This window comes from Thamnophis elegans, chromosome 9 (assembly GCF_009769535.1).
Source record: "Thamnophis elegans isolate rThaEle1 chromosome 9, rThaEle1.pri, whole genome shotgun sequence".
NCBI lineage: Eukaryota > Metazoa > Chordata > Lepidosauria > Squamata > Colubridae > Thamnophis > Thamnophis elegans.
The window spans coordinates 42,071,398-42,093,519 of record NC_045549.1 but is presented as its reverse complement, the minus strand read 5'-3'; the positions used below and the strand labels follow the sequence as shown (position 1 = coordinate 42,093,519).

At 40.9% G+C, this 22,122-nt stretch overlaps 1 protein-coding gene across 12 annotated transcripts in view; it reads left to right on the top strand.

Moving 5' to 3' along the window:
* KIAA1109 (KIAA1109 ortholog) overlaps positions 1–22,122 on the top strand; it is a 206,367-nt gene that overhangs the window by 25,708 nt on the left and 158,537 nt on the right. For all 12 annotated transcript variants that reach the window (XM_032224446.1, XM_032224439.1, XM_032224444.1 and 9 more), the window contains exons 4-8: positions 2,671–2,749; positions 4,530–4,594; positions 16,775–16,961; positions 21,242–21,323; positions 21,596–21,789. In XM_032224446.1, the coding sequence (XP_032080337.1) occupies positions 2,671–2,749; positions 4,530–4,594; positions 16,775–16,961; positions 21,242–21,323; positions 21,596–21,789 (607 nt within the window). The remainder of the gene's footprint in view (positions 1–2,670; positions 2,750–4,529; positions 4,595–16,774; positions 16,962–21,241; positions 21,324–21,595; positions 21,790–22,122) is intronic.

Genomic DNA, 22,122 nt, shown 5'->3' with positions numbered 1-22,122 from the left:
GAAAAACAAATACGTTCAATTATTTTATTATCAATGTGATGAAAAGATTAACCCCATGCTGAGATTACATTGCAATGGTGAGGTTAATATCTGGACTGCTGTTGCACAGGTGAAATGTCTCCTGTATCCTATATATTGTGAATTTGGGAATATAAGTCAAATATGAACCAAAATATTAGTTTCATCCACTGTGGGGTGTAGTCATGTCATGCATGGACTCTTAGCAAGGCTTTTTACACTGAAGACTTTTCTTGAGTCACTGCACATGCAATATATACTGTTTTATTGGATCGGGAGAATATCGCATTTAAAGAGATTCGGAGGTAAAAGACTTAAGCTTCAACTTCATTTAGCTGCAAAATTTAAGTTTCAAAAAAAAAAAAAAAAAGACCATGAGAGTCCAGAAACATAAACTCCAAGCAATCATCCAGTACTGGGTTGTTTTCCCTCTCTCCTGTAAAGATTTTATTATATTTTATCTGTATTTTAATGGAAGAAACAGAGCAGGTTTTTACTGTTTGACTCAGAGCCTGGCAAATGAGGCTAAATTCCTGGAAATCTAAGAAATTTAGAACCATCTAAAAGCTTGTATAAGTTTATTGCAAATTAGAAACCTAAATTTTGTTTTATGAAAAATTATTCAAGTTGTTTTTTTTTTAACCATCCTTTGATTTTATTGTCTTGGATCTCTGTGTATATGCATTATTGGCTAAATATCCGCTGAAGACACACTTTTTTGTCTTTTTCTTTGACTCCTAACCATTTAGAGATTTTTAGAGATTTAGAGATTTATTAATATTTGTAGGCCGCCCTTTTCCCTGAGGGGACTCAGGGCGGCTCACATAAAATAGGGGAAGGGGAGATACAGACATTAAGATAAGACATATAATAAAATAATAAACAACATACATTCATCATTCGGGAGGGGAATTATCCTTGTCCCCAGGCCTGACGGGCGAGCCAGTTCTTCAAGGCTGTGCGGAAGGCCTGGACGGTGGCCATTTCTGAAACATTGATAGACATAACAAAAGCTTGAATTTCTTAATTTAATTAGCCTTTCACACTGAAAGGACTTTATCTTTAGAACACTCTCCCCAGTTAGATAAACTAAGAAGACCTGGAAATTTTGCCACTTTTCCCCTCATGAATGCACATGTAGTGAGGGATTCCTCCTTGGAATAAAATAGGTGATTGCAGTATATATACTGAATATGACCTCACCAGTTTTGCATAATACAGTAGGAAAGAAAAAACTTAGGAACCTTTGCTTGATGGAGTCAGAGGGATCAATTCAATCAGTTGCATGTCCATGCATGGTAATACATCATGGCAGTTATGGAATGCAAATGGAATAGATTTATCTAAAGATCAGTAATTTGAACACTAAATGTTCGCTAACTCCTGAACAAATGAGTGTGGGAAAATATCTTCCTTGGGAGCGTTCTTTGAGTCAAGTATTAATTTTGTTTGGGAAAAAGGTTTTCCTTCCTTGAGAAGTTTCTTTCCACCCAGGAATCGTTTTAAGTTTGATTGGTATTTAAAGGTTGTTATTCTCAAATAGGACCAAAAGGGGAACATAAAAGCACTACATCATCATTTTCTGTAAAACAAAATAAATATTTTAATTCTTTCATAGTTTCTGCTAGTTCTTAGATAGATGGTATTTCCTATATCTCTTATTCAAATTTTGGCTTTGTTAACTGCCTTGTGAGCCAGAAGAGAAAGAGGCCGCTCTCCCTTCCTTAAGAAAGAAGATACAGCAAATACAAAACGGGATCCCTCATTCCTCCCCTTTTAGAAGCACTGTTGAAAGAGAGGTTAAAGTTTATGCTTGAGCTTGGAATTTGAGTTTCTTAGGCTTTGAGGATATCCACCCATTATATTAGAACTAATTGAACTGAACCTTTAATTTTTGTTTTCTATTGCTTGAGATGGGATATTTCCATTACACTCTTCTTGTTAGATCTTCTATAATCTGTTCAGTATCAGTGTTTCAGTAAAGAATAATATTTATTGCTCAGGACAAACAGGATGACACAAAATAAATCAGCCCCCACATAACTCTTTGCACAGTAAGTGCAGCCTTTAGAGATTCAAAATTATCTGAGAAAAACTATGGAAGGGGAAGAGAACTGAGAAAAGCGGTTAAGATTGATAATGGTATATGATTAAGAATAGCTCAGAAGTTAAGACACTGAGCTTGCCAGCTGAAAAGGTGACAGCCTGGGTTAAAGATCCGAGTGCTGGGTGTCAGGGTGAGCTCCAGTTACTCATCCCAGCTCCTGTCAGTCCAGCAGTTTCAAATGTGAGTAGATAAATAGGGACAGCTTTGGTGGGAAGGTTACTGCGTTTCCATATTTTCATGCTGGCCATGTGATGCTGGAAGTGTCTCTCAGACAATGCAGGCTGTCTTGGCTAAGAATTGAAGATGAGGACTGCCTGCTTGAGTCGGTCCCAACTGGATAGGATAAATCTTTAAACCTTTAAACTGTTGACCCACTCTTTCTCTTAATCACTGTGATAGGTTGCCCTTCATTTGTGCAGAAGCTAGATATTCATTTTCTAGGATGCTTTAATTGGATTCTTCTGAAAAGTTGGGAAGTACATCTTGAGAACTTAAAGGATTGCTTGGTATTCTGCGATTTAACAGAAACTTCCTTTTTATTGCAGGATCCTTCTCATTCTCTGTTCTGTCTGGAAAAATCATGGTTCGTGAAATCTATTATATTACAGAAGATTACTCCATTAGGTACTTAACTTTTATACTATTTCACAGCCATGGCTTTAATAAGTTTATTTCCATTGTAGCATTGCATATAGATAAAGAAAGGCCCTAATGTGGTTTAGAATATAACATCTTCATTTTTATTTTCATCATTGGTATAATAAGAAAAATAATTCAAAGAAAAAAAGTTAGGTACTTATTTTGTGACTATGCAAAAATTTCTGAAAGGGATTATCTCTGTAAATTTAAGAAAATAAGATTCTCCTTATGTAGTAAAATTTGTTATCCTGCTAGTTGAATCACAATAATCTAGCAGATCTGTTGCAATACTTATGAATGGCAGTGAACCACAAGAGCAGGGATAGCAGGGATGTCTAACCCATGCATATCCTTTTGTCCATATTTATTAATCATATTTATTTGTTAATGACATTTATATTGCCATCAATTTCACAAAAGTGATTCCATACAATAGTTACTAAAACAGAAATATATAAAATATAACTATTATAACAATAGAATTGTTCTATTTAAATTTTTAAATTTAAATTTAATAATTTAAATAATTATTTAAGAACAAAAAACATTATAAAAAATCTAAAAATTAACCACAGTGGAGCCATGTATTTCCATTTCCCTGAAACCACCCCATCCCAGGCTTAGCATCATGATCAGGTCTTGAGGGACTAATCAAATGATAGCAAGGACAACCTGACTTCAAGGCGGGGGAATGATCCTTAGAGTGAGCACCATGGCAGAGAAGGCACAATTCTGAAACTAACCAAATGTATGTCCCTGGCAAATGGTACCTGCTACATGCCTTCTCTGTCACATCTAATGCATGGGCTGCTGTAATTGGGAAGAGGCAGTCCCTGCGATAAACCATCCCAAGCCATGAATGGTTTTAAGATGATAACGAATGTTACATGTGCTCTTCTAGAAGCACATTTTTTTTGCCTGCACTGCTGCATTCTGCACCAGCTGAAACTTCCAGATACTCTCAAGGGCAACCACATGTAATGCAATTACAGTAGTGCAATCTGGAGGTGATTATGACATGAGTGACCTGTGAGCCTCCTGATCCAGGAGAAGGTGCAACTGGCACACAACATGAAGAATATTTTAGCTTTTACATAAAAAAAAAGTCTAAATGAGTTAAAAACCTAATTTTAAAGATATAGAAATATAAGCACGAATGGCTTGACTTTCAGTATATCCATGAGCTATCAGAGTTGAGAGAATCTGTTTGGAGTGGTTAAAGGCAAGAGACTTTGAGATAACAATAATTTCACATTACTTTATGAAAGTAAAATCCGATAGGCTGTTAAATTGATGTGATCATCTCTTGCGACCTTCTTATAAGCGAAGTCAATGGGAAAGCCAGGTTCACTTAACAACAAGAAAGGGCAAGAAAAATCATAAAATGGGGCAAAATTAATTTAACAAATGTTTTGCTTGGCAACAGAAATGTTGGGCTCAATTGTCAAAGACTGCCTATAAATCCAGGAATTCATGATAGGTGTAGAATCAGCATAGAAATTCCCTTCTTCCTTACCTTAGTGAAAGTTATAAAGATAAATCTTTCTGTGAGCAGATTTGGGTTGAAAAGCTCATGTCCTTGAACAAATTGCAAAGAAGCTCTGAATGCATATATTTCAACTCTTTGGTATCTTTTCAGATTCCAAAAACAGGATGATAAATTTACCTTTGTGTTATTTGAAACAATTTCTTATTAATTGCATATGGAATATAGCTACACTTTAAGAGCTGTTTTAAATACTTTATTTGTGTAAATACTTTTTAGAATCCAAGATGGATTTATTATATTTCGTTGGTGGAAGATGTACAATCCAAAGCAGAAGCAACATGGTAAGTTTCTGCCATTTAGAAATGTATTGCTAGATATTGTAATAAATAAATGATTCCACAGGACAAATTATTATTTGTAATTTGAAAAGAAAGTAATTATTTGTAGGTATGTAATGAAATGGGGAAAAAGTTATATAAATATATTTTAAAGTCAAATATTTTGAAACTGCCTAATGTAGGAATTTAAGCCTATTAGAGAAAGGTGATTGACATTTTCTCATTTAATGTTTCCCTGAATTTGTGGTTGCGTTATTTCCCAATTTGTGAATTATCATTTGTAATCTATGCTTTTTGAAGGTACTTTTATGTTCACTTGCATTATTTTAGCTTGCAGTGATTTCCAAAGGGTGGCATGGTTTTAAATAGGCAGAGTTCTTTATTATTGATATACACTGCAGGAGAGATTTTTAAAAAAATGCCTATTGATAAGGGCAAAATTTTAGTTAGTATAGTTCTATATTACAAATGAAATGCAAGATTATTGTGCTAAAATCATTTCATTAGATGTTTTGAAGCTAAAGTATTCTAAATATGAAGCTATGATAGTTAGAATTCCCATCAGGAAAATTAATATCTTCAAACATTTCAAATTTGGTTGGAAAAAACTGCAGAGGTGATAATCAAGAAAGAAATTTATTGCTCTGAAACTGATTCTTTGAAAAGGAGAGATTACTTAGATTCCTTACATTTTAGCTCATTAGACATCAGGTCAATAGCAAGGATAAATTTTCACTGTCATAATTCTTAATTATTTGGATGGCTTAATTTGTTATGTTATAAATGCTCTTCACCGTGCTTTTTTAGAAAGGGTGAAATTATTTATTTATCTTGCTGTATCTCTAAAGTTGAAAATGTTACATTTTCCTGTGCACCGCTTGGAGAGTCCAAGCAATGGGTTCCTGGGACTGAGGAAACTTTTCCTGATCATGCCTCCTGGTGTGGCCACTCCCCAGAATTTTTCCTCAGTCTGGATTTCCCTCTACTAGGGGCGGTGGGTCTGGCAAGGGCGGTGCAGGTACCATGGGCAAACATCCCCCTAGGGCCCCATCCACTGCTGAGGTCAAGGACGCTGAAAGGCGCCAACGGGCTCCTGACAAGCAGTTTGAGAAGGCCTGGCGCCAGGCTGCGAAGGAGCTCCCTGAGTACAATCCTTCTGGGGACTCCTTTGTCCTTCCCCTCCCACGGGGAGATCCTCTGGCCTTGATGGCTGAAGAGGTGGAGTCTCAAGATCTGTCCCCTGATAGGTCGCTGGTGGAAGCAGCTTCTCCAGCTCCGTCTTGGGCTTACGAGCAGGGCCCCATCCCTGAGGATCCCATCCCGAAGGCTGTTCCTACTCACCTGGAGGGGTCCATTGTTCAGGACCCTGAGTCCAACCAGGAGCCAGAACTATCTGCCCGCATGCAGGCCGTGGTAGCCTGTGCCATTGCCAAGGGCATTGCGGACGGCATGCAGAAACGTGATCAGACCTCAGTTACTCCCAGCTCCTCCCAGCCCAGTCAGGCTGCTCATCCCCCTGCTAAGCAGGTCCGTCACCCCTCATTAGAATCCTCTGTGGTCAGCGAGGTCTCCGCCCTTGAGGATCCTGACCAGGAAGGACAGGAGCTCTTGGAGGACCTCCCGCCCGATGCTCCTGCCTTCAGGGCTCTTCAAGCCCAGCCTTTTTAAATCTATACTTCATAAGGTTAAGGCTGTTACCAGGGTTGGGATCAAACCCAAGCCCGCACAGACCCCAACTGACTCAGTTCCGGTCAATCCTAATGTAGCCATGTTCGATGTTCCTGCTCCTCAGCAAGAACTGGTGCCGGTCCCTGGGTTATTCTTAGATCTTATCCAACGCCAGTGGACCCAACCGGCCATGCTGTCCTCTCCCAGCGGAACGGACAAGAAGCTGTACACTATGGAACCCGCCCTGGAGGACATCCTGGTCCTTCTAGCCGTGGATCCTCCCATAGCGGCCCTTACCTCCAATTCTTCCCTCCCCGCAGATGTGTTGGAGGGCCTTAAGGCGGAGGATAAGAAGGCGGAAAAGGCTTGCCACAAGACTCACCTTGCGGCCATTAAGGCGTCTTCTTCCGCATCCTTTTTCAATAGGGCCTCCGTCATTTGGCTGCATGAGCTGTTGACCAAGCTCCCGGCGGGGGATGTGCGCCTCCTCCAGGACATATCCAAGATTATTGTGGCTTCCCAGTACGCAGTTGATGCATCCTTCAATGCCACCAAATTCGAATCCAGGGCCCTGGCATCCAATGTTACATCCCGCCGCCTGATTTGGCTTCGCCATTGGCAGGCGGATCAGAAGAATAAATGGAAATTGGCTTCTGCCCCCTTTAAGAGGTCCAAATTGTTTGGGGAGGTTCTGGATCCTTTCCTCATTGAGTTGAAAGATAAGAGGAAGGTTCTGCCGTCGCTAACCAAGAAGCAGGACCGTAAGTCCGCTCCTTATCCCAGAAGGCAGTCCTTTCGTCTCTCAGAGCCCTTCACCTCCTCCTCCTTCATTTCCCCCAACAGACCATCCGGCCAATCGGGGGATAGGGCACAGGACAGACCCTCCTTTCAGGACAGGGGTAGGCAACAGTTTGGCTTCCGCAAGTACAACTGTGGTGGGGCCTCTAACCGGCCCTTCCGCAAGTCCAAGTGACTGCCCGAACACATTGCCCATAGGGGGTTGGCTCCACTTGTTTATCTCCCTTTGGGTCAAGACCAAGGAGGACGCCTGGGTCCTCCAGATTGTCAGGGAGGGCCTCTCCCTAGAGTTCCTGTCCCCTCCACCTCGGAATTTCATCCGGTGCTCCACTCCCTCCTGTCCCCTCAAGAGGGAGCTCATGAACCAGGAGATCCTTTATCTCCTGAGATAAATGAGATAGAGCAGGTGCCCCCCGACCAGGAGGGGGTTCTACGCCATCCTTTTCCTGGTACCAAAGAACTCGGGGTGGTGGTGGAGTTCCATCTCGGACCTCAATAACCTCAACAGGCACATCGCCTATCGGAGGTTCAAGATGCAGCCCCTCCAGTCCATCCTGGCAGGGATCTGCCAGGGAGACCTCCTCAGCTCTATCAACCTAAAGGAGGCCTATCTCCACATCCCCATCCGTCCTCAGCACAGGAGGTTCCTGCGCTTCTTCTATGTCATCCGACACTTCCAATACAGGGCCTTCCCATTTGGCCTGTCGTCGACACCCAGGACCTTCACAAAAATCCTGGCGGTGGTAGCGGCCCAGCTCAGGCGCAGGTCGTCCAGGCAGCAGTCCTTGCAGGAATTTGGGGGCACTATGAGGACCCTCAGGAGTCATGGGTTCTCCTTAAATCTGGAAAAAAGCCACCTTACTCCTACCACCAGACTCAATCACCTGGGGGCGGTGATAGATACCTCATTGTGCAGGGTGTTCCTCTTCCAAGACAGGTTAGAGGGCCTGGTGTCCATGACCCACAAGGTAATGCATGCGAGGCAGATTCCAGTGACCATTCTGTCGCAGCTGTTGGGGAAAATGATCTCATGCACCTCGATCATTCCCTGGGCCCGACTCCATTCCAGGGCATTACAATGGCTCCTCCTGCCCCACCAGAGAGCCAGCAGGGGCAACTCACCCATGCTGGTACACGTGCCCCCTTCGGTGAAGAGATCCCTCCGATGGTGGAAGTCATCAGTGTTTCTCAAAGGCCATCTCTTCAAGGAGCCCGACCGGTTGTTCATCACCACGGACGCCAGCCTCGCCGGCTGGGGGGTCACACATGGGTCATTTCATGGTTCAAGGCAAGTGGTCCCCAACAGAGACAACCTGGAACTGCGGGCTGCGAGGTTGGCCATATGACACTTCCACTAGTCCATCCGCCATCATCACGTGCTATTGATGATAGACAATATGGCCACCAAGGCGCACATCAACTGCCAGGGTGGCATCAGATCCAAGAAACTGATGAGGGAAACTGAGACCCTGGGCCACTGGGTGGAAAGTCATCTGGCGTCCCTCCGCTCCAACCACATCTCGGGAGTGGACAACACCCAGGCGGACTGGTTAAGCAGGACCACCATAGCCGCCACTCCGCGGAGTGGCGGCTGGACCCTGCTCTGTTCTGCCAGTTGTCCTGCAGGTTCGGCACCCCGATAGTCAACCTCTTTGCCACCAGGGACAACACGCAGCTCCTGCTGTTCTTGTCATGCTTCCACTCGCCAGGGGCAGAGGGGACGGACACTCTCCGGTGCAGCTGGCCCCAGGGCCTGCTATACACTTTCCCCCCTCTCCCCCTTCTTCCACAGGTTCTCAACAAAGTCATCGCGGAGGGGGCGGAGGTGGTCCTCGTGGCTCCTCATTGGCCCCGGAGATCGTGGTTCAGCGACCTTGTCCCCTCCGTGGCGGATTCCCTCGGACCAGGTCTCCCTCAGCCAGGGGGCCATCGTCCATCTGGAACCCCAGTGGCTCCAGCTGGCCGTCTGCCACTTGGGGACCTTCTAAGGGGCGAAGGGTTGTCGGAAGAGGTGGTGCGCACCATTCAAGCGGCTAGATGTCCTTCCACAACAAGGATTTATTACTCTTCCTGGGCTACCTTTGCCAAATGGTGTGAGGACTTACACCTTGACCCGGTCACGGCCCCTGTGTCCCGCGTCTTGGATTTCCTACAAGGGAGACTTGACAAGGGTCTTGCCCCGAACAAGCTCCTCCGTCAAGTGGTGGCTCTGTCCATCGTCTGGTCCGGCAATCCCACCATGCCCCTCGGCAGGATTCCCAGGGTGCGCTGTTTCCTCAAGGGCGCCTCTAACCTATGTCCTCCCACAGTTCACCGCTATCCCACCTGGCAGCTGTCAGTGGTTCTACAGGGGCTCACCTCTCCACCTTTTGAGTCTCTTCGTATGGCGTCTCTCCGCCACCTTACCCTTAAGACAGCCTTCCTCATTGCCATAACGTCCACCCGTTGTATTTCGGAACTGGCGGCCTTGTCCGTCCGTCAGGACCTATGTGTCATCCACCCCGACAGGGTTGTTTTGCGACTGGACCCGGCTTTTATTCCAAAAGTCAATACTTGGTTCCACAGGGCACAAGAAATCATCCTACCTAACTTTTGCCCATGTCCATCACATCCTAGTGAGCACACCTGACACAAGGTGGACGTTAGATGGGCTCTGAAAGTCTACATCGCCTGCACCTCGGATTCTGTAGGTCAGAGGCCCTTTTCATTTCATTCCAGCCAGGCTCCTTGGGCAAGAAGGTCTTGTCTCCCATGGTAGGCAGGTGGCTAAGGGTGTGCATTGCTTCTGCCTACTAGAACCAGTCTAAGGCGGTGCCTCGGCGCATTACCGCCCACTCTACAAGGAGCACGGCCACTTCAGCGGCCTGGGCCACCCAGGCCTCGATAGTCGATATCTGCAGGACGGCCACGTGGTCTTCACCATCACCCTTCGTCAGGAATTACAAACTGGACGTGTTTGCCTCAGCTGAGGCATCTTTTGGCAAGAGGGTGCTCCAGGCGGTTGTTTCTACGACCGAATCCCAGAACTCTGCTTCTGCCCGCAATGTCCCATTGCTTGGACTCTCCAAGCGGTGCACAGGAAAAAGACCATTGGCTTACCTGAAGGGTCCTTTTCTGTGCACCGCGGGAGAGTCCAACCCACCCTGGATGATCCGTCCAGGGATTCGTGCTCTTCGTGTCAACAAGAACTGACTATTCTTGGGCGCTTCCGCTCCATCCTCACGGTTCCAGACCATCTCAAAATTCTGGGGAGTGGCCACACCAGGAGGCGTGGTCAGGAAAAAAGTTTCCTCAGTCCCATGGCAACCAGACTGAAATAACCCATTGCTTGGACTCTCCCGCGGTGCACAGAAAAGAACTCTCCAGGTAAGCCAATGGTCTTTCTGAAGATATCTTTCTTCATTGTGTATAGTTAGAAAATGAATAAATAATTTGCTAAAAGTAGTCAACTAAAAATGTTCAAAATGATTTGTGTGCAGTAATACCCTTATGTGTTTTACGGAAAAAGTAAATTTTCTACTACTTTCTGGATAATTATAGAATACATAGAAAACTGCTGGTTATATAATGTATGTAGTTTAAGAGACCTAGTTTATTGAAATATCAAAGGAGTTCATGTCTCTTGAGTAGATAAGTAATAAGGTTGTCTTTAAAGAAAAATAATGAGTTAATTATAACAAAATTATGTTTAATTGGGTCATACTATATGAAGCTAAAAATATGTGAATCACTGATATGCTATTTTATTATTTATAATTATGTACAGTTTTTTAACTTTCTAAATGTATAACAATTAATTTTTACAATTTAAACATGCTATGTAACAGTGCTTCCTGACCTTTTCATTTAAGCTGATAATTAATATTCTTGAAAACTTGAAGAACAACATATAAAATATAAATTACAGCAACATTTATGCCCCTGAATTTGTGGAATTTCATATTAAATAAAATTAATTACGTTGGTTTTAGTAAATAGTCAAAATCCTGTATGATAAGATGTCAAAATATAATAAGATTTGAGTATATAATGAGATTGTGTCCACCTTAATCACATAGGTATTTTAATTGGTATTTTAATAAAATGGACGGGGAAACAGTATAGAAGACAGAGTAGAGTCTATGACAATTAGCCACAGGGACATGGGTGCACCCACTTCATTGCATACACACCCTGCCACAGCCAACCCAGCATGGGTGACCCTCTGCTGGCACTCCTCCCCCATACCCTCATGCCAGGCAATTTGCTGAGGGACATTTGTCCCTGGCCAATTTACAGCACAGGACAAGTAGCCACGCATTCCGGCAATCAATCCACATGCATAAGGGTAGGTCTTTGCCTTCCCATTGAGCGCAGTCCTGCTGGCTCAGCTTACTGAAGTGGAAACTGAAAAGGTTTGGAGTGGGGGCAAAAGTGTTGTTTCCCGTGGCAAGAAACAGAATAATATGATCTGCTGCACTTTGCATGTAGGGGACTGGGATGGGCATGATGGATGGGATGGAGAAGGCAAACTAAAGGAACAATTCAGGTGATCCCTGCAATCTGTTGCCTTCCGGAGGTTCCAAGCTGTTGTAGGGAGCCCCTTGGTTGAATACTGCACATTTGTGGCAAGGCAGTGGGTGGGCGGGCAGAGATGCATGGTGCTTCTGAAAGGGAGAGATTGGCTAATAATGGAGTCGTTCCAAGCACCTCCAGAAATCAGGAATTTGTTTTCAGTTTCAGGATCAGGCTTCCTGCGTTCTGCAGAATATGCCAGAAAAATTTACATAATACCTGAGTGACAAGTAGTGGTGAAATTAAATACAACTTTCCTGTCAGGTTACAAAGAAGAAAAGGAACCTGAAATGAAGTAATTTAGATTATCAGTTTCAGCCAGATTTGCATAACAAAACCCCCAAGGAAGAGGCATGATATATGTGAAGGAACCCTCTCGGAAAAAGAACTGTCAGCCACACCCTGAAAGCTTCTCTAACTGAGTGAGCGTGTTCTCTGTAATTGTAGTCAGCAAAAATAAAATGAAAACATTAAATAAAGTGATTCTCTCAAAGAGACAGAGAAAGAAAGAGGGAGAGAGTGGGGAAAATATTAACCTCCACTCCGCCCTACACAGGTAGAAGTAGATGAAATGACATTATGCATATGAAAATGTCCAGAAAGATGTTTGTAACAAATGTTTCAATACCAAACCAATAATCCTGGTCTGTCATGTGACTATTCTCCTAGTTAGTATGTTTTCTTTGATCTTATTAGGACAGTGTGGTTCAATATCGGGTGCTTCTCCTTTTCCGTCTTTTCCTCTCCACCCCCACATATCCCTCCACACCAAACAAAATCATCTCTTTTTTAAAAATGAAAACTAGTAGTTCCTCATACAAGATTAAGTTCTAACTATGTTATAAAACACAGTGCTTTTCTCTATAATAAAAGATGTTTAAAGAGTTCACTGCAGCTTTAAATAGAATTACAATTTACTTCTTTTCAATTGTCCAGACCATAAATACATTATTCTCAATTCTTCCCATCTCTCCTTGTCAGAATTAATGAGATCAGACTTGATCAGGGCAGTGATTGCAACCTCCAAATTATTTAGGACACTGAACACATCTCTGCCCTGATGTGATCACTGGAGGGAGGGGGAGAGAAAGGATATACCTGAAACTGAAATCCACCTGAAATATCAGGCATCTCCTACTCTTCTACTTTCTGCCCCCACCCAGTGATCATATCAGGGCAGTGATACCTTCAGAGTCTGAATAATTTTGGGATTGCAGTCACTTCCCTGATCAAATCTGATCTGATCTCTGCACACAAAGCGCGGCGAGTCATATTATTTTGCTTCTTGCCAGGAAAAAACACATTTGCTCCACTACCTTTTCAGTTTCCACTTTGGAAAGCTGAGCTGGCGGGACTGTATCCAATGAGAAGGCTATGGCCCACCCTCTGGTGCGTGGATTTGCTGCTGGGACATGCAGTTACTTGTCCCATGCTATGAATTGGGCCAAGATTGCTTGCCTGCCTTGGTTTGGCTGTGTTGGTACCGTGATGAAGTGGGCGCAGTCATGTGCCTGTGGCCCTATTCCAGATGGTGTAATAGGTTTGAAAATAAGAGATGACAGGTGAAAATGCATACAAAATACATATGAACGTGACATCGGGTGCCTTTATTTGCTTTTATTTGTTTGCTAATATCTTTTCTATCAACTAATCATTTTATTCTTCCCTCCTAGCCATTTAAGATAATGGCATGTTAATGGATAAAAAAGACACAAACAAGGGACAGAGAGAAGCATCTTGCTTTTTTATGCAAAATCCAAAGTGTGTTAGTCAGCAAACATATACTGTATTTTTTGCACTATAAGCCACACTCCCCCCACCCAAAAGTGGGTGGAAATGTCTGTCTTTTTTTTAAAAAAACATTTTTTTATTTTTACTAAACAAACAACACACACACAAAAATAATCATCTTACATTACATCTTGTAGAAAGTGTGTCAATTGGTTACAATTAGCTTTTGTGCATCTCTTCCAGAGTCATTACTTACATTCATATCAAATATCAAAGTTCTTGATGAGTCTTACTTTCAACATATCATAGTTCTCATTTAACTGAAATTGTTTTAATGTCCTTTTGCCTAGAATAATCCATAGTTAAAAAACACAACCACCTAATGGCATTTCATTACTTATTACAGAGTCATCCAATAGCCTTAAACCTTTATAACATATTCTAAACAAAAATTAGTTGACAAAATTTCTAAGCCCTTTTCTTCCCCCAAATCACTGTTTACAATTTGTGTCCACGTTCCTTTTGTTATGGTGGTACATATATGTATCATTAACTGTACCCCTTATCCTTATCATTCCATTGTTAATTGTTATAATTAATATTGGTTAACAAAAAATCCTTTACTGTTTTATCTATTTTCTTCTCATCAAACCAACATATATGTATACCTTATTGCCCTTATCAATTATTTTTTAACATAACCATCTATAAGTTACTAAATTACTACTTACTAATTATAAAACTTAGTTAAATTTTTTGTTATCTACTTTCATATATCCAATAACATTACACCTTTATAACATATTCAAAATAAGAATTAATTATTTACATTTCTAAACCTTTTCCCCCTGAATCATTGTTTGCAATTTATATCCAAATTCCTTATATTAAGCCAGTACATATATTATACATTACATTAACTATAACTCTTATCATTTCATCAAACATTATTACCATTAATGTTTGTAACGAAATCATTTATTACTTATATCCAGCTTCCTCACCTCCAGCCAACATAGAAATATTGTTACCATTATCAACTATTTATTTAAGCAAGCAATCTAAAGAGTTACTAAATTCCTACTTACTAATCATCAAACTTAGGTATTATTATTATTTTTTATTATCGATTTTCATATATCAACCTGTGTCCTTCCAGAAGGCATATAGTCTTATTTCTTTTGCCATTTGTGCAGTTAATTTTCTATTTATTTCCTTCGTAAAGTTTTTATGGACATCTCTCCGCACCTTATTGTCTATTGGATCTCTCAGGTAATCTCGGCACCCTTTTGCTACTTTAATTGATTTATGTTGGATTGCCAATTCTGTTTTTGATAAGATTTTTTTCTTTAAAACCATCATTTTTTTCTTTTTTCTTCTTTTGTGCCTTGAAATTTGGGGTAAAGCTCCAGACCATCGAATTCCCCCCTCCAAACTCCCATTTTTTCGCTTTCAACCACTTTCAGTTCAGAAATCAAATAATTAGTTTTCTTATCTTTGTGTTCCTTTTTCTCTTCAGTTTTTGGAACTCCACCTCCCTCATTATTTTCTGTCAGTTCTTGTCAGTTCTCCAAGTTACCAACTCTATGTTCTTGTCAATTCTCCAAGTTACCAATAACTCTTGAATTGCATCCCAAATCTTTTGCAAAGTTAAAGTTTCCTCCATGTTCCAAATTGTAAATTACTGCCACTGTAGCTTTAATCTTCACAAGAGAGAGGTTCCGTTTTTTCCCCTTCTCCCAGTACCGATAATGCTCTCAAGAGACAGCTGTGGTAAACAATTTATGGCCTTGACTCTTATCACTTTTAGTTACAGAGCTTTGAAGCACGAAGACATTAAGCTTCCGAGTAGCAAAACTAGTATTTTTTTTCACTTTCTTGTGTTGACTCAGATTTAGGAGGGACAAAGTTCTTAAATGGAGTTAAATAGCAAATAGACAATTTTTGTTAAAGTAGAGAGGGAAATTTTAGTCCTTGAGTTGAAAAATAAGGCAGGAAGGAGCCGAAGAAGAAAAACCGGTCCGTTCAAGAAGCATTTCAATAGTTACAAGAAGAAAAGCATACTGACCAAAACAAAACAATGAAGATCAATTCCGCTGCTGACTTCTTCTGGTTAAGGGTTTAGTTTAGCATAAAAATGAGATTCTTTTGGGCAGTTTTTTTTCCAAAACAGAAAGAATTCCCCAGATGATCACACTTTCTCTTTCTGTTCCCTTCCCTTTCATAGCCATCCATCCTCACTTCATCAGCCTAAGCTGTCTTTTGTCACTAGCTTGAAGACCTTTCTTTGCTTTTTTCAGGGATTTTGCGATATCCCCGAAATCAGCAAGACATATTCTTCCTGTTCACCGTCTCTTCGGGACGTTTTAGGTCCGATTGGACCCCCCCCCCAGTGGCAAAAGTACCGGCTGCAGTCTCAGAGCATCAAGACCGCACGTCCGTACCGTGGGGACATTGGCTCCTCCTCTGGAAATGTCTGTCTTATGGACTGAATATTGCTGAAGCCTCCCCACCCTTTGGTCCCTGCGTGCCCTGTTTTTGGCCTCTCCGTGCCCTGTTTTTGGCCTCTGCATGGGATGCCTGTTACTGTCGCTTCCTCTAGCCACCAGCTATTGGCGATTGCATCATTCTCCTGGAATACCACCAATCAGCTTTTCCAGGCGGCAGGGATTGTCGCCACCACCATTCACGCAGTGAACGGCAACCCCCGCCACCTAGAACAGTTGATTGGTGGTATTCTGGGAGGCCGATAGGTGGCAGTGGTGGTGGCGGTGAGTGGCGATAGCTGGGGAACGCTGGCAGCAGAAACAGAGGAGACAGCAATAGCTCCGTTTCTGGTCAGCCAGCCCGCTGATTGGCAGAGCTATGGAAGCCGGGATCCAGACCAGTGGTGGGTGCAACGGAGAGTAGCCCTGATGGCCACATGCTGGGGCTGGGAGGTAGAGACAGATTTTTTTGTTTTCTCTTCCTCCCAAAAAGCCTGGTGCGTCTAATGTTCCCGAGCAAAAAAAATAAGGTATTTAAAACAAGTCATTTAGACTACACAGTAACAGCATGCATTGTTGGTTTGCTTCTGTGAGTGTTTGTAAGAATTTCAGCCGTAGCTAAAACCTATCTTGTTTTTAATTAATAATTTATTTTCATCTTACTTGCTGGGAACTAGACAAAAGCTACTAACCAGTATTCTAAATGAAATAATTGTTATAATGAATGTTGACTTATAATACAAATGATGATGTGATTGTTTACAAACTGAATTAGATACATTATTCATGCATATTGGTTGGTTAATTATTTTAGAAGGTCATTCTTGTGTATGCGGCATATAATTAATGATTTGGTGTATAATATGCATGTATAATATGCATGTAATGTTTCTACATTTGTTTGTGAGTTGACTAAATGAAATATACATCTTGTTTAACTCCATAGATCCTAAAGCAGAAACAAGATTATATATCATGGTGAATGATTTTGAATTTCATGTCTACAACCGCTCTTATCTTTATGCACAACTTCAGGAATTATTTGGTTTAGAGCCAACCATAATTCCTCCAAAAACAAAGGATGAAAAACCACGAGAAAATGGGCAAGAGCAATCACATACAAATCTTGACAGGTATGGATTGTGTTCATTCACATAAGTTTTTGAATATAGCACTAACTTTACTGCTTTATCAGTAAACTTTGATTAAAATTTACCAGTTAATTTTTTAAAAAAGCAACAAAGCTTTAAAACTGATTCTTTCCTTTGATTCTAAGAAATTAAATCTGTCCTTACTAGACTACTAACCATTTTAGCCATTCAATCCTTTATATGACAATTCCTCCATATCGGAGGAATATCTAATATTTCAGACATTTGAATACAGTACAGAAAGTGTTTTGCACTTAATTTTAACATGTGATTATTTAGCTTGCACCTACTGATTAGTGCACTGGGTTTTTAGAAAGACTTGACCTGTTCAGTAATATGCTTTACAGTTCAGGCATTTATATATTAAGATGGTATCTCCCATTATCTACAACTAAATAGTAAATAGATGCACTCTTTTAAATAAAATATGTCCAGTTATTGGGAGTATTTCCATTTCAGTTTTTTTACTCTTTTGATTGCATTGTATATTTTCATTTCTTATGTAATCCATGTGCAGGCCTTTCTATTTTGTGATGCCAAGTATTTATCTTTCCATGGTTCTTTGTGTCACTTGTAGCTTTTGTATTGAATTAGAAATGGAAATTCTTATCTTTATGCACAACAATACATTTTAATTTGTAATGAAAGGCAAATGGGATTAGGTCACATAGCAAGAAGAACTGATAGCAAGTGGACTGGATACCACTCAGGGGTGGGTTTCAGCCGGTTCTAACCAATACGCTAGAACCCATTCATGAAATTCAGCGTACACTTTAGAACCCCTTAGTCCGGTGGCACAGAACCGGAACGCTCCCTCCCTCTGCCCCCCTTTCTCGCTCCCCCTGCCCGACACAATCTCCTTTCATTCTCCGTCTGCCTCATTCACTCATTCGGGCAGCAGAGAATGAAAGGAGATAGCATTGCCGAGGGCAAAGGAGCCTCCTTCATTCAAACGTTCAGGCGGGGAGGGGGCTTTCTCGCATGCCTTCTTTCTTTCTCTGAAGGTGTGCGAGAAAATGCCCCCCCATTGCCCAAATGTGTGAATGGAGGAGGCTGCAGGCTCCTTTGCCCTCAGCAATGCTATCTCCTTCCGTTCTCCATCTGCCTCATTCATTTGTTCTGGCAGTAGAGAACGAAAGGAGATAGCGTTGCTGAGGGCAAAGGAGCCTGCAGCCTCCTTCATTCCTACCTTCCCTCAGTGCCCGCCAAAGCGTTCCCCCTGCTCGGCTGCCATCGTTGCTGCCACGCCCCCTCTGCGTGCCCACCCAGCCTCCAGCCTGAGTGGTAGCGAGCGATGGTGCTGGGTGGCTAGCGGTGGCAGCTACTGCTCCTGGGTTAGCTGTGGGTTGCATTGCTCAGCGGGCAGCGCCCCGATTCTCCCACCGCCACCGCCGCCACCGCTGCGCCACCTCAGTAGCACCTATCACCCGCAGAACCGAGGCGGGGAAGAAGATCAAGAGACGTGGAGCCAGACTCTAATTCCCAATTTCAGTGGTGAGCCTAAATATTATGTGTGTGAGTTTTTAAAAAAGTAATTTATTCATTTATTTAAAACTATTCATCCTTTTCATCACTTAAACAATACCAAAATATGTTTTTAGCTGGTAGGAGCCAGGATTATTTATTCATTTTTATTTATACTCTGCCCTACCTCGTCAGAATACTCAAGGTGATTTCTAACAATCAATATGAAAATTAAATTAGAGTTCACTCTACCATTTTAATGTTTAATTAAAAAGAAAACAGTTCTAAAAAATATTACAACTCAATTTAATATTCACTTTCAATAAAGTATAGAAAATATTTATGTGTGTGTGTCTCTCTCTGTTTTTAGTTTCACAATGTGAGTTAAGGCCTTCCCTTCTCTTTGTTGCATTTTTTCCCCACTATAAGTGGAATATTTTCAAAAGATGGAAAACAAAAGATGGTGCCCAGTTCAGAGGAGACTTGAGACTCTTTTCAAAAGAAGCTGTAAATCATTCAGTTGGCTCAATGTCACCAGGAATATGAGAACTAGCAGGAGGTTATTTTTATTTGTCTACTTGATATAACCAAATATATATTTAGATTGATAATAGACATACATTGCCATGAAGAGTAAGATTACCATTTCCTTCCCACTATCCATAAGTTAAAGCACATTATTTTATTAATATTATATCTATTTAGATAGATAAATAGGTCATGAGAGGTTTGATTTCTATAAAAAATAATTCTCACAGTTTTTTCCATTATGCTATCTATTATATTGTTACAGGTGTATATCAACCATTGCATGTTTACAAGAATTTTATCCTTCCAGATTTCTCTTTTACTTGAGGAAAAGAAAAAGGAAAATATATTTTTCCCTAAGAAATGGTAGACAGGGAAACCAGATATCAACCACTTCCTGCCTTTAAGAGAGCTTGCTATATTCTATGAATGGTTGACCCATGTATGACCTTGATCGTGGGAAGGATTTGTTTTGGTTGTCTGATGTAGCCAGCTATCTACCGTGAAAATTCCTATTCAAGGGAATTCTTAACACTCCTTAAAAGAACATTAATTTGTGGTAGATGTTTTTGAAACAAGACTTTAGCTTTATATCTAGAGAGAGAAATTTCTCTGCAAATCCATATTTCAATTTTTAGTCCTTTGTTTACTGTATGGTTGAAGTGTTCTTACATTTGCTATCTAAATATATTAGAGTGTGTTTTAAGTAATTAAATTATAAAAAAATTAAAAATTGGAAAAGAACATCCCCTCACACACAAACACATGACCGCCAAGCCACTCCCACCCGGTCACATGACTGCTGAGCCACTCCCATAAAACAGGCCACACCTACAGAAGAGGTTCTAAAAATTTTTGAAACCCACCACTGATACCACTTGATAAAAAGCATCCACAAAAGAGACCTAAAACAAGATGGAACGACATCAGCAAATATTGGCAAAGGAAAGCTTAAGACCATATTGGTTGGAAACATGCAGAAGAGGCCTTCATCCTGCAGTGGATAGATAATGGCTAGGATGATGATGATGATTGAGAGTGTCCTTATTTTATCAGTTTTTTCTTCTAGCCACTAGTGTGTCCACTAGTGTCCAAATTGGCAAAAAATATATCAGTATAAAATGTGTTGCCCCTACTACTAGTCTCTGTCCTGACACAGGTATGGTGCTGGCAAAAGAGACTCTCCTAATGTATACCAAATAGGACCATCAAAACAGATTGATTGATTGCCCTGGCTGTGTTTCTTCCTTCCATAAAATACCACCTGCTGGCTGGATAACTATTTTTTAATCTATTTTATTTTATTTAAAACATTAAAATACAAACTCCAAAAAAAGAAAAAATATATACAAAAGCAAAGGAAAGTAAAACAAGACTACACCAAAATAAAAGTGCATAAAAAGAAAAAAAGAAAACAGACATACATAAATTGTCCCTCTCAATTTAATATTGATAAATATATTTCAAAGAAAACTCCTCCCTTAAAATCTAGGAAATGCTGAAATGGGGGCTGTAGGAAGATAAAATTACCAAATCAATCTTGCCAAAGCTGTTGAAAAACCTCTCATGTAGACTGAAGATATCTTCTGAATGTGTTGGGATTGATGATACCTAATTTCTGTCCAGCTCCTGTACCATAGAACTCTTCAGTTATAGAGCCGAGATGGCGCAGTGGGTAGAGTACTGTACTGCAGGCCACTTCAGCTGACTGTTATCTGCAGTTCAGCGGTTCAAATCTCACTGGCTCAGGGTTGACTCAGCCTTCCATCCTTCCGAGGTGGGTAAAATGAGGACCCAGATTGTGGGGGCGATATGCTGACTCTGTAGACCGCTGTAAACCTATGAAGCGGTATATAAGTCTAACTGCTATTGCTATTGCTATTCAGGGTGATTTTCTGATTCTTGGAAAATCATTTGGAGAATGTTCCCAGGTGGAATAGAAATAATAATCTTTCTGCTTTCTCTTCTTTCTTGTCTTGATTGAAGCCAAAATTAATTAAACATTGTAGCAATATAGCATTTCAGAAAAAGGCGGGACATTACTTTGAAAGGTTTTGCATAATACAGTTGAAAATGTTCTTAAAAGATTACTGGAACTGCCTGCAAGTGTTTTGTTTTACCTCATATTTTAGCCTAATTACAGCAGTTGAAGGTGAGAGCATGTTCAGGGGATTACTGGCCTAAGACAGATGTGGGGAACTATGGCCCCTTTATGTCTTGTGGGCTTCAACTCCCAGAATTCTTAAACTTAATTTGTTTTCTTCCTTCAGTGTCAAAGCAAAAAGTGATTCTTCTGACCCCTCATCTTCATGGAGATCTCTTATTCCCATAATTAAAGTCAATGTTAGCACGGTAAGTAAAATCTGATCATCTGTATTTTAGATTTTCTATGCTTTTTGAAGATCACTTTCTTCAGTAGTCATTATAATATTTCATTTTGATCTTAGAAGCCTTATTTAGTTGACATGATTCAAATATGGGTGTGCATGTGCATATCATTTCATATGTATTTCAATAGGTGATATATATGGTTTATTTTAAATGATAAGTAAAATTGTTTAAAAAGAATGTCTTGCTACCAAAGAATTAAGAGCTAACATGAGATTGTCTTTCTTTTAAATTAGGGCCGCTTAGCCTTTGGAAATCATTATCTGCCTCAGACTATATGCATTAACTTTGATGATGCTTCCTTAACTTATACCACAAAGCCACCTTCAAGCCATCTGGATCAGTTTATGCACATTGTAAAAGGAAAACTGGAAAATGTGAGAGTTATGCTTGTTCCAAGTCCAAGATATGTTGGTCTTCAAAATGATGAGTAAGTATAATAAGTTAAAACTATAGAATGTATAATATAGAAGTGGGGTATCTAACCATTTGGGAATAAAGGAATCTTAGTAATTTACAATTCTAAGGAAGTGTCATGGGTGTCTCTATAAAATGACGTAGGAGAATGAGACCTGCCTTACTGAGTGCTTTCCTATATACTAGGCATAACTTTTCGATCTCCTAGCAAAACTCATGATTTTGTTTTTTTCATGGTCACTTTCCGGATTATCCCTTTGCAGAGGATAAGTATTAATTACAGCCAAATCTTTATTATCATGACCAGAGCATATTGTTTAAAAGAATAGTGCTATGTACTCTCAGA